This window comes from Rattus rattus, chromosome 8, assembly GCF_011064425.1.
Source record: "Rattus rattus isolate New Zealand chromosome 8, Rrattus_CSIRO_v1, whole genome shotgun sequence".
NCBI lineage: Eukaryota > Metazoa > Chordata > Mammalia > Rodentia > Muridae > Rattus > Rattus rattus.
In genome coordinates this window covers 101,176,164-101,189,944 of record NC_046161.1, presented here as the reverse complement: position 1 = coordinate 101,189,944, position 13,781 = coordinate 101,176,164, and the positions used below count along the sequence as shown (strand labels likewise).

The 13,781-nt window shown below is 41.4% G+C and overlaps 1 protein-coding gene across 1 annotated transcript in view; it reads right to left on the bottom strand.

The window, feature by feature from the left end:
• Setd2 (SET domain containing 2, histone lysine methyltransferase) overlaps positions 1-13,781 on the bottom strand; it is an 84,426-nt gene that overhangs the window by 12,936 nt on the left and 57,709 nt on the right. Inside the window, exons 14-18 of the mRNA XM_032910769.1 lie at positions 12,272-12,455; positions 10,480-11,149; positions 6,570-6,704; positions 3,372-3,511; positions 1,722-1,833 (exon numbers count right to left, since the gene is read on the bottom strand). Coding sequence (XP_032766660.1) covers positions 1,722-1,833; positions 3,372-3,511; positions 6,570-6,704; positions 10,480-11,149; positions 12,272-12,455 — 1,241 coding nt within the window. The remainder of the gene's footprint in view (positions 1-1,721; positions 1,834-3,371; positions 3,512-6,569; positions 6,705-10,479; positions 11,150-12,271; positions 12,456-13,781) is intronic.

Below are 13,781 nucleotides of genomic sequence, written 5' to 3'. Positions count from 1 at the left end.
CATTAAATAAATACTTTAAAATGGATCCACTCCCACGTGCTTTTCACTCCCACTCTTTCTTCTTCTTTCTCCCCCTTTTGACCCATCCTTAATAAGTTAAGACCTCCTTTTATGTCCTTAAGAAAAACTAAAATCCTCAGGTTTTAAAACACACAGAATGACTGACTTCTGATTTAAGAAACTCATCCCTGGAGATAATTTAGTCTTACTGATAAATAAGGATAATTCCTTATAAACAACCAAGTACTTGTTTCTTATTTAAATCACCTCTAACCTCAGTAACTATCTCATCAGAGGAAGAAATGAAGAGTAAAATTTTCCCTGTTTTCTTTTTTCTAGCATTTCTATAGTATCTTCTGCCCAATAGCATAAACAAACAAGGAAGTTTTATTCTCTTTGAGAATCACAAGGTGTTCTTTTGTTGTTGTTGTTGCTATTATTATTTTTAATTTGTGTAGGGGCACACAGTATGCACTTGAAAGCCAGAGACAACTTCTGACTGTTAATTCCCTCCTTCGAGGGTGGGTTCCAGGGATCAGACAGACCACCTGCCTTGGAAGTGCAAGCCTCCCCCGCTGAGCCACCTGACTAGCAGTCGTTGCTAATTCTGTTTTCTTCCGACAGGATCTGACTATACAGTTAAGGCTAGCCTCGAATTTGCAACCCTCCTAGTTAATAGCGGCAGGTGTGAGCCACCACTCTGGCTCCTCGGTGAGACTCGTGCGTCCATTCACTATTCACCTGTGTTCATGGTGTGCGTTTGAATACGGGCATACCACATAACCAATGGTTTTCATTTTTTTCATGAGGCAGGGTCTCCATTATTATCTCTTGCCAGTATGCTGCACACTCTAGCCTCACTGGCCCAGGAACTTCTGGGACACTCTCCCTTTCTGGTCTCCCCATCATACTGTAGGAGTGTCGAGGGACCGAGGCTTGTGCAGCAAGGACTTCATCCACTGTGACATCTCCATGACCCTTTGATGGATTTTAACAGAACCAGTTTAAATTCATTCCAGATCTAACCAGCATCAGAACTACAATGTCCATCATAGTACCCAATTTAAAGAGTCAAACCAAGCAGAATGCTGGCACATGCTTATAATCCCAACACTGGGACAGCAAGATCACTGGGTGAGGGACAGCCTGGGCTAGACAGTTTATGCTTTAAAAAAGTACAAATAAAAAGAAACCATGTATACAGCTCACTATCAAGAAGAAAAGAGCTAATCTATTAAAATTTATAAAGGAGTATTGGTGTATAATTGCCATGGGGGCCTCACATTTTCTCCTAAATATATTCCCTAGGTGCATACGAAGTCAGTGTGCATCTGAGTCCTCGAGTGTCTAAAGATGGCCTTTCTCTCTGGCTTCCTTCTCTCCTCTAACACAGCAGAACAGAACTCTGACATGTTTTTTTTTTTTATTTCATTTATTTTCATTTTATTTCATTTATTTTATTTGCCTGTATGTATGTTTATGTGAGGGAATCATATCACCTGAAACTGGAGTTATAGACAGTTGTAACCTGCCATGTAGGACTGGAAATTGAACCTGGACCCTCTGGAGGAAAAGCCTCTTAACTGCTGAGCCATCTCTCAACCTCTGAACTTTGACATGTTTTTCCAAAGAGAGAGAGCAAACCCCAGAACTACATGATTACTAATCTCACTGAATGAAGGACAAAGATGCTCAAACGACAGGTATGAGACTACACTCACCTTCATGGGGTTTTCATCATAGGTTGGGGTTCCCAGGTCCATCTCAGCTTCATGCTCAAGGCTGGCATCATCTCCTGGGCTTTCCCAGGTAGGAGGATCCCACTGAGTCTGTCTAGAAAAAGGGAAGAACAGCCAAGATGTCATAGGTAAAAACAGACAGGCCTGGCATAGAGTTTAAACGACATAATATGCAACAGGACACAGGCAAGTCGGAACTATAAGACTGAGGTATTCTGAGAGCTTCTCTTCAGCAATGGCTGGCTGGCACTGACATCAGGAAGAAAACAAACACAGCATTTCAAACAGCTCAGTGCACCAGACATGTCCTGGGTTGAAAAAATACATGGAGCAGACAGAGAGATCAGTAACTACTATACCTACTGTGTACTTGAAGCAAAATAAAAAAAAATTAAGACAGAGGCTCACTGTATCACCCTGGCTGGCCTGACACTCTCTATGTGGAGAAAGCACCTCTATGTACCTCTACTTCCTTCCCAAGTGCTGGGGTTAAAGGCGTGGACCACCACACCTGGCTTGATTTTTTTTTTTTTAAGTTAGACTCGTAATGAGGGTATTCACGGCCAAGAGTCAGCAGTCAGCTATCACAGAGAATCAATGAAGGCAATAGTTAAAGTAGCTGTGGGGATGCTGAGGGGGAGTCACTTCAAACAAGCCTAATGACCTTGGAATTCAGTCCTTGGAACTCACATAAAAAACAAAAACAAAACAAAGAAACAAAACAGGTGCAGTGCTGGAGAGATGGCTCAGTCACTGAGAGCACTGATGGCTCTTCTAGAGGCTCCAAGTTCAGGTCCCAGCACCCACATGGCAACTCACAACTGACTGTAACTCCAGTTACAGGGGTTCTGATGCCCTCACACAGATATACATACATGCAGACAAAACACCAATGCACATAAAATAAAATTAAAACAAACTCCTCCAAGTTGTCCTCTGACACTTACATGCAGGACATAGGACACTGGGCATGCATGCAGTCATATGTACACATGCACACACACACACACTCTAATATATACCAAAGCATGTAAAAGGGCAAAGACTAAAGCCTGACATGCGCTTTCAGATGGGACTCTGAAGCTGGGCGTGGCAGTGCACACTTCCAGTTCCAGCACTTGAGACAGAGGAAGGAGGATCAGGCACTCGAAGCTGGCCTGGGCTGCATGAATCCATCTCAAAAGGAACAAAGGGCACACACACAGGGAGATGGCTCAGTTGGCAAAGTATTCAATGCATAAGCAAGAGAACCTGAGTTCAATCCCATGAACCCTCATAAAAGCCTGTTCTGTGCCATGCTTGGAATACCAGCACTAGAAAAAAGGTAGGTGGGTATCTGGAGCTTGACGACTCCCAAGACAGCCTGGTCATCAAGCCTCAAAAGCAAACCAAACACTTGGCGGGTGATTCCTGAGGAACACCACCACAGATTGACCTTGAGTGGCTATGCTTGCACACGCCCCTCAAACACATGTGACCTGGCACCACCCATACTTTCTTACCCACATGGGATTCTAGAAATTCAGTAGTGCAACTTTAGGTCAGTGAGAACTCAATAAATACCAAATTTCATGCTGGCAGCATACTGACCAGGTTAAAATCAGATGTGGGATACCCAGTGAAACCTCTTACCTCGTGATTACGTGGTAGTAATAGATCTTCCCTTCAGGATCTCGGGCTGTCTTCCAGTTGGGAGGTAAAACAATCGTTTTTGGTTTTGGAGGGGAGGGCGGTGGCAGATCCAGTAGATTATTTGTTACAACCATTTCAGGCTAAAAAATACACAAATACATTTTTGTTCAGTGATATTTCTTTCAATATGTAATAGGGCAAAAATGCCAACTTAGGCAATAAAAAAGAATACTTCTAGTTTCCCTTAAAAAGGATAAAGGAAAGGTATACTTATGGAAATAGTTAACAAGACAGGACACATGAAGATCCTTAGGGACCTCCCCAAGCCACAACTGAGGATGATATCCCATCGTAATAATATTTAACAACTCATTACGTAGACCGACATTTACCAGTTTTAACACAAATCAAATACAATGACATTGAATACGACGACAAAAAGCCAAAGCTACGGGCTTATAGAACTCCATACTGGAGCTCAGTGGCCAAGAGCACTTGTTTTCTTGTAGAAGAACTGGGTTCGATGTCCAGTCCCCACACAGTAGCTAACAACTTTCTGGTTCTGGGAGGTCTGATGCTTCGGTGTTTACTCTGTGTGGCACTAGACACAGACAGACATAAGCCTGGGAAGCAGGATGGTAGCATTGTATCTCTTGTACTTTTTTCTGTACTTTTCTTAAAATAGTTATGAAATTTCAGCTATTTTTTTCTTAACTATACTTTTAACCACTGAGTCATCTTTCCAGCAATGCTATACTTTCAAAACCCTAACAATCACTGTAACTGACCAAAGTGTTTCCCCAAAATCCATGTGAAGCCCCAATGCCAATGTGACCTTGGTGGGGGACAGAGAGCCTTCACAGAGGTAATTAAGGCTCGATGAGGTCAAAAGCACCATGAAAACAACAACACGACAAGAGGAAGCTCACAGAAGAGTACGTAAGGACACTTCTGCAAGTCAAGCAGGAGGCTCTCAGGAAAACCTGATTTTGCTGTCACCTTTATCTTAGATCTTCAGTCCCCAGAACTATCTTTCAATGTTCCTTATGTAAAATCATAAGGAATAATTTTCAGCTCTATCTTCGTGTTACGGAAGGACCCGAGACTCCAGATCCACATGAAACGCTTTCACTTTTAAACAATCGTGCATCTTTGAACACTCCCAACTTAGTGTAGCTGAAAGTTTAGACCAAGCTTAAGGGTCCTTTCCTTAATTCCCATAGGTCTATGCAGTCAAGTAAAATTACCTTTTCCCACCGAGCTTCTGTGTCCCTTAAGATTACTCCAGTTATTAGTGACTATTACATTACTGATCCTTCCCTATCTAGAAACAGTTCTATACTTCCTCAAATCAAGTCCTTAAATCCTTATTTTTCTTTCTGAGACAAGGTTTGACCTAGAACTCACTATTTACCTCAAACATGTATCAAACAACTCTCCTGAGGCAAGTGCTAGATTGTAGGTGTTGGCATTTAGTCTAGGCTATACCCCACAGTTACCAGGCAACAGCCAGGTATGCCTGACTCACTCTAAAGGGGCTACCTGCTACCTCCCAGCTCTCTTGCTGTCTTACTTTTCCACTGTCCCCTTTCTCCTGCTTCCCCTCTCTCCATGTGCTCATGGCCAGCCTCTACTCTATTCTACTCTCTTTCTGCCTTTCTCTGTCTCTACCCTCTCAACACCCTCCCCATGCCCTGAATAAACTCTGTTCTATACTATACAGCTGTGTGGCTGGCCCCTCAGGGAGAAGGGATGCCTCAGCACCTGCCCACAGAGGCACCCCCTTCCCCCACACGACTGCACATCCAAACAGATGGCTTCTCTATTTTAATAAAACACAGCAACAGGCACAAGCCGCCTCACCAAGTTTATCGGTGTTTTGTTTTTTTCTTAAATGAAGCTGAAGTTTGACTACTTTGAACATGATTCAAAGTACGGTGGTTTGAATATGAATGGTCCCCACAGGCCTCCATCTTTTGACTGCTTACAAGGTACAGCTGTGTTGGAGGGTAAACGGCTCTGGGGTTTCAAAGGTCCATGCCTAGCTCAGTGTTTCCCTCTCAGCCTGCAGCTCAAGATGTAGCTTTTAGCTACTGTTCCAGCACCATGTATGCCACAATGTTCTCCTGCCATTGTGATAATGGACTAAACCCCTGAAATTGTAAGGCAGCCCCGAATAAAATGCTTTTATAAAAGCCACCTTGATTATGGTATCTCTTCATTGCAATAAAACACAAAACATTGACTAAGATAGAAGTTGGTACCAAGGAGCAGGGTATTGCTATGACAGGCTTTGACCAAGCTGCTTCTTGGTGCAATGTGGACTTTGTGAATACTTTAAGCAGGGCTTAATGGGACATGCTATAGGAGCAGAGACAGGGCGAGAAGAGCCATGCAGATGACGACTGCCTGGCTTAAGAGGTTTCAAAGAAGAAAATTAGGTGGCCTAGAGACCATTCTTGACATTTTTGGGGGGTAAAGGGGGTGTTGCTGCTTTCTATTCTTGTCCTAAAAACCTGCCTGACGCTATACTGAAGAGTTTTGGATTAATGGCCTTCACAGAGATTTCAAGACAGCCTATTATTGTTTGTGTGGTTATTAGTAATCAGTCATATTCATATCTATATTGAAAAGGAGCAAGTGACTGGAGAGATGGCTCAGTGGTTAAGAGCACTGACTGCTCTTCCAGAGGTCCTGAGTTCAATTCCCAGCAGCCACATGGTGGCTCACAACCATCTGTGATGAGAACTGATGGCTTCTTCTGCCTGTCAAGCCTACATAGCAAGGACATTATGAAGTTAGCTCACTAGGTCAAAAATTAGTTCTTTTAAGACAGGATTCTGGCTATGACACCCAGTATGCCCTTCAACTCACTTATGTAGTCCAGGCTGGTCTTGAACTCATGATCATCCTGCCTCCAGAGTACTGGGACTATAGTTATACATACCATCATTCTCTGCCTTGTGTCTAGAAAAATTACTACTTTAAAAGTTAATAATAAAAATATAAGATTATTCAGGGCTAATAACAAGAAGGATCCCACCCGATACATGTGACAGTAATTTCACAAAATATGTTGACACTTCACGGTAGCCAGGTAAAATGAGTGGCCATATAAATTACAAAAAATATCTGGAAAATGTTTTTGTAAAGACATATACAGCCAATGGGAGAGTTAACAAGTGAAACATTTCTTACTGGCTGTAAGGGCTGAGGCTGCCCTGGTGCAACTATTGTAGGCACGGCTGCAGCTGGCTGCACCACCACTCCTTGTGGGTGAGCTGTGAAAATCTGCTGTCCCTGGATATACTGAAGACTTGGCTGGGCATAACTCTAGAAGATAAAACAAAGTCATAACTTATTATTTCTCTGAATCATATTATGTGAAACAGTAACTGACTTCCAATATGACATAAGCTTTAGGAAGATACTTCTTATATGAATATTTTGGTTAAAAGATATACAGAACTTTTGTTTCAAACATGAAACTTTTTGGTTTTCTGTTTGGTTGGTTTTTTGAGGTAAGAGTTTCATTATGTAGCTCTGGCTGGCCTTGAACTCACTCTCCTGCCTCTGCCTTTTCAGTGCTGGGATTAAAGATGTATGTCACCAAATAACTCACGAATTTCAATCTCACCTCAGTGCATTGGCACACAAGAGAATACACAAACCTGTCTCTTTTTTTAATTCATAGAAACTGTCTAACTCTCGGGGAAACTATAGTGACAAGTGCTATTTCAGGGATCTAAATACGCAGATAGATATACTAGACACACACATAACACACACGCATACTTTCTCACTGTCCATTCTGCTCTTTTTGGGAAGTATTCTCCAACTTTTTATAAAAAAAAAAAAAAAGGTCTGGCTTTGAACTTATAAAAGAAACCTGCCTCAGTCTTTTATAAGTCCCGAATTATAAGAACATACATCACGTGCAAGTGAGGTCCTTTGTTACCAACTAGTAATATTAACAGGTTATTTTGACACAGTAAGGGCAACAGCAGTGATTCACGGTGTAAGATAATCAAATACTAATATTCAATTCTTGTTTTTAAGCTTTTGGTAACATAATAAAATTTCTACAAAGATAGCAGAATATAATGAACCTAAAATTCATAATGTACACTGATTTATACAAGAAATGAATCCAGAACACCCTGCTCTAATGGCATCAGATGCAGGTATCTGCTCACATGTAGAGTCTCATAAGAGCTGGGCCTTTAATTCCAGCACTCAGGAGACAGAGGCAATGGAGCAGTAATAAGAAAACTAGCCATAAGAATTCATCCAGCTTCTAAGAAATAATCCTCAGGTAGTTAGTATCAATGTTTTTAAAGCCGTCTTAAGTATCCAAATGTATAGCTTAAATTCCACACTTAGGAGCAAAGAAGAAAACATAGACAGTCTAACAAACGAAGTGTTCCCAGTTAACATTTTCCCCTGAGATGGGGCTCAGTTTTTCACTGGCAATGGTCCTTGGGTCATTTCCTATATGTACTATTATTCTCTGCCTCTTTGTAAATGTGAATCCAAACTTTCCTTGAACAGAATGGGATATAACCTGATATTTAAAACCATAGGTTAATAATAGAGATTGAACTTTCAATGAGAATGCTCCTCATCAGAAAGTACTTATTGGAGTCAGCCTGGGCTCAGATCCCAAACCAGAGTAAAATAGGAAATATGCTATAAAAAGGACTTTTTAAAAACTTAATATATACACCCAGAAAATAATCGGAAGTCAATAAAAATAGAAGTTACCAGCAGCAAAAGATTATCAATGCTATACTATGTATACAGGCGCATTTTTACACGCTGGCAGTCCTGACTTCAGCTTACTGTTATGGAGTAACTAGAGGCAGTAAACCAGTTAACTGGATCTTTTGTAGCCCAGCTAAACGCCAGACAGTGCAGAGAATGTTTAAAAAAAAAAAAGAAAAGAAAAGAAAAGGAAAAAGAAAACCTGGCTTGCCTTCCCAATTTAATTAATTAGCAAACTCTGCTAGCTTTGTCCTTATATATTCTTTCACGTGGATATCATGTACAACTAAACTAACTGTATTCTCCTGAGTAGATTACTCAACAATCTTTGCCCTTAACTTTCATTATTTTCTTTGCCAGAGCAACCAAAGTGATCCATTTAGATTATTATGTCAGATAATATTACTCTACTAGACCATGTTAAAGTATTTTTACATTACTCAGAATAAATTAAATCCTCCCAGAATCTGTAATTTTAATTTATTTCCTACAGAATGGAGTTTATAACCATTCAAAATAATTTGAATTGAAAGCATTTAATATCAACTTTACAAAGTATTTTAAAGGTCAAATCAAATGTCCTACTCCCAGCTCTTTGAAAATAGGGATCTCACTACGTGGTCCAGTCTGGCCTTGAACTCATCATCCTTCTGTCTCAGGTTCCCATCATGCTGGGATTATAAGCATGTACATCCATTCTAAACCCAAACACCAATTTAGAGAAAACAAAACCAAACAAAAAAACAACCCCCCCCCCACCAAAACCCAAAACAAGCCCCAACAGTTCCCAGGGGAAATGTCACTTCTAGAAAAAACAGGAAGGCAAGCACACAAGCACACAATGGGAGTAGGAAGGACCTAGTATTTTGGAAGCTAATTCTTTGATCCTTAGTGATGCCATGCTCATAAAAATTTGCCCGACAAGATATCTAACTAAGGTTCACCATTCCGGAATTCTAAAGATTTGGCGCCAGATACATTAGCACTGATGCCACTAAGCTAGCTGTCTGACACGAACGAGTGCTGGGAACCAAACTCAGGTCTCCTAGGCACTCAGCAAGTGCTCTGAGCCGCTGGCCACCTTTGCAGCCACATGCAGGAATTTTCAAGTTTACTACAAATTTAATTTTTTACACATCGCATATTACTGTATCATTATGAGTATCACAACTTCTAATTCTCCATATCTCACATCTGTTGTTATGGGAGATAGCAGGGTTTAAACATCACAGAGCTTTTGGCCACTTACTAGAGAGCGTATCTCTGGCCAGATAACAGATGAACATGACTTAGCTACACTTCACAGCAAATTCATGTTAACATTTCCTTTAGCAGTAAGATAAATGCATAATAACTAAAGATTTTAAAATTCATCATTAATACTATCTTAATGCAAAAAAAAATTAAACTATTTTAAGGCATTCTGCCATTTTACACATGAGGAAACAAAGACTCAAGAATATATTCATCTTTTCCAAAAATATATTAATTGAGAGTTGAGAGTCAAAATAAACACCAACCACCATGCTACATGTTTCTTACTCAACCCCACATCACTTCTGATCAACGAATTCAAAGAGGGGAGAGAATCAGGAGACCTAAAGTAGCTGGGCAGTGGTGGCGCATGCCTTTAATCCCAGAACTTGGGAGGCAGAGGTAGGTGGATCTCTTGAGTTTGAGGGCAGCCTGGTCTACAGAAGAAGTTCCAGAGCAGTCAAGACTATTACAGAGAAACTGTCTCAAACAAACAAACAAACAAAACAAAGGATATGTAAAGTAAACCAAGAATTCCTAAGTATATTTTCATTATAGTTTATAGTGTTAAAGCCCTCACAATGGCTCTCCAGTGATTACCACCACCTGATATGCACACTCTTAGGCAGAACAGAATATAGCAAAGTAATAGGAACTGTGGGTAGCCCTCCTGGGAAGCCTTGGTTGTGAATAAGGTGCAAAGTAAATCCTCCATCTGACTACAACCCAAGAAAATGGCTTGACTCTATCAAGGTACGTTGCTTCTAAACTCCTTACTCATGGAAACTTGTGACAAACTACTATCTTAAGTTATTAGACACTTCACACCCCAATGTAACCGATATAGCACTGGGTCCCAGGTTAGGCTATAATGCCGTGGGAGAAGGTCTGGTGACTGCACGCACAAGGCCAAGGTTTCATCACCCGCACCAAGACACAAACAACATAACCAGTGGCAGGGCTGCTTCTTCACGTCAGATTACCGTCTCAAGTGAGATAAGGTTATCAACAGGGCTTCTCAATCTACCAGATTTAATTAGCATGGAATTAACAGATGTTAACATACAAGACAAGTTCCACCATTAATTACCTGCACAATTGGAGGAGTTGTCTGTGAATAAGGAGAGGTCACACCGTAGACGGTTGAACATGTCTGTCCTTGGTAATATATGGTTGCTTGAGACTGGGCAGGAGAATACTGGGGCTGTACACTGACAGACTGTTGGTTTGAATCCCAGACACTGTAATTCTGTCCTTGGACTGGGCCTGGAGTTTGTACTGGCATTCCAGGGACACTGGAGTCTTGATGCACCACACTTTCACTCTGAGCTGCATACTGTGAACTAGAAACTTCCACGGAGGCTGCCCCGTGTGGTACCACTGGCACAGACGGAGGGGCAGAAAGGGACTCTGTAGAATGTCCTACCAAGGGCTGAGCATGATCATAAGGCGCAGGGGAGCACACAGGGTCCATGCTAGGTGTAGGCAGAAGCACCTTTCCAGCATTAGGGTTGCTGGGATCCACATAGGCTTGCATGGGATAACCTGGTGGGTACCCAGCAAAGGGGTGATGAGAGGCATTATAACCCAGAGAGTCAAAGGGTAGTGGTGATGTCATCCCCAAGTTCTGCATCTGTTGCTGTTGCTTCTGAGCCTCCCTTTGTGCTACCTCTTGTTCAAACAACTTCCTGCGCTCCTCTGTAGAAAGTTTGTTTCGGTCTTTAATTCGTACTTTCTTTTTAGAAGTTGGCGTATCATACCTACAAAGAAAATAATACCACAAAAGGTTACCAATCGTGGATATCATCAAAACATTTATAAGACAGTAAGTCATTCATGAAAAAAACCACTAACCACATCTGACATCGCCGAAAATTCACTAAAAATTTTAGTAAATGAGGGTTGTTATGCAGAGATTGCTTAAATTCAGTATCTGGCACTACACAAATAAAGGAAAACAAGGGGACTGGAGAGATGCCTTAGTAGTTCAGTCCCAGCACTCATATCAGGCAGTTCTCAACTGCCTGTAACTCCAGCTGTAACAGCCAATGTTTCAGGCCTCTGAAGGTGTGGAGGACACACACATTGTTAAAATAAACTGAGCTGGGAGATACAGCTCAGTGGAGTGTGTGTGTGTCTACCTCGGACAAAGCCCTGTGCTCAATCCCGGATGCCATATAACAAACAAAAGGAATGTGGCCGCCAAAGAGAAGCTCAAGGAAATCCAACACGTGAGTGCTTTCACCAGCATCCTCCATCTTAGATGTCTCAGGTAGTGACACCTGCCTCCTATTCTTCCTCAGGGCTGAGGCAGGTTCCATAACCACAAATACAGATTTTAAAATGGGATAAAACCTATTTCTTTGTAAATAAATGAAAAATGAAGGAAAGAAAATGTGACATGAGCCAAGAAATTATCCAGTATATGGTCCAGCGGGAACATCTGAGCTTGGTCCTCAACACACATAAAAAAGCCAGGCATAGTAGCTAACACGTGTCACCGTAGAACTCATGAGGCTAAGGCAGGATTGCTCTACGTTACAGCATCCTGGTATGATCCTGTCTAAAATAGATAAACAAATGGGAAAAGTATTTATATGTGATTAAATGCAAACTGCAAAACTCTTATTACTAAAATATCTGTCTTAAAATTTACCAGTAAAATCTTATACTTACTCATCTGAAGATATTAATTCCAAAAGCGTGTGTGTGTGTGTGTGTGTGTGTGTGTGTGTGTGTGTGTGTGTGTGTGTGTGTAATATGCACCACAGCATAACTGTGGGTGTTAAATGACAAGCTGTCAGGGTTGAGTCTCTCTTTCCACTATGTGGGGCCCAGGGACTTGTTTGGATTTGCTCAAATAAGAACAACGACTTGGTCACTTACCTGTCGCCTGGCCTTTTGTTCCCCGTTCATAGGCAGAAGAAGGTGGTGACAGTGAGCCCCGGCGTTTCCTTTTCTCTTTATTTTGAGACTGCTTGTCTGGCTCTCTCTCTCTCGACCTGTTAGGGGTCTTTGGAGCTGTTTGATCTCTGAAGGCAGCAGTGTCCCTCCCTCGTTCAGTTACTAGAAAGAATTTTAGTAGGAAATTACACATTAAGTATATAACTCCTATCCAAAAAGGTAAGTGTGCGGACTCTTCTAGATTTTAGTTGCTTAACATTGAGAAATCAAAACCAAATGCATATTTCCTTATTCTAAGTCTAAAACTAAGCAAGAAAACTCCACATGCAATAAATAAAAGGTTGCTTATAAAGAAAAAACAAACAAACAAACAAAACAAGATCATCCATTGCAACTCCCCAAGAGCTATACTAGACTAGATACCTAGAAAACATGTGAGGTAACCCTGAAATATTTAAGGGCTATCTAGTGCTAACTGCCTAGACTGGTAGCCTCTAAAAACTTTACATTGCTGTCAATGGTTCTACCAAGAAAAAACTGCCAAGAACCATCTCCCCCCAAACCCCCTGAAGCTGAGGACTGAACCCAGGGCCTTGCGCTTGCTAGGCAAGTGCTCTACCACAGAGCTAAATGCCCAACCCCAGAACCATCTGCTTATAGTTCTTTATAATCCCATGCAGGAAGTCTGGCTATAAAGAGAAAGAAAACATTAGAACTTCAAGATGTGCAAAAGGGAGAACGATGGAGAGAAAGATATCACACAGGTCTTTCTTTAAGGAATCAGAACCTATGCTTGTAAAAATAGGGTAGAGGTTAACACACAAACTGGTCTTTTCACTCTAGCAACACTGGTCCAGGTTAGAAGGGATTCAAGAAACCAATCACAGTCTGTGTCGTCCCCCCCACCCCCACCCCTTTCTTTAGTTCCCTAAAGTGTGTTAGAAACAGTGAGGCAGTCAAGTCAGGACACTAGGACTTCCATGGAACTTGTACTGTCTATTCTCTAATAGAGAGTATGCGCTTCAGCAGCCACTGACTTCTTGAAAATCTGATGAACATTTCTTTTTTCTTTTCCTTTTTGTTTTTTTTGAGTAAGAGTTTCTCTGTATAGCCCTGGGTGTCCTGGAATTCTCTCTGTAACCAGTTTGGCCCCAAATTCAGACATCTGCCTATTTCAGCCTCCTGAGTACTGGGATTAAAGGTGTGCGCCAATACACATAGCTCTGGTAAGATTTCTTAGTCTTCTCTGGTAAAGAACACACACACACACACACACACACACACACACACACACACACACACACACACACACACACACACACACCCGTACCCCTCTACATATGAGCAGCTAGAGGTAAAAACTGCTCCATATACCTCTAGCAATATAGATTTAAGAATGTCTATTTGGAGTTAGAGAGATGTCTCTATAGTTAAGAGCACTTGCTGTTTTTGCAGAAGACTTAGGGTTGATTCCCAGTACCCATATGA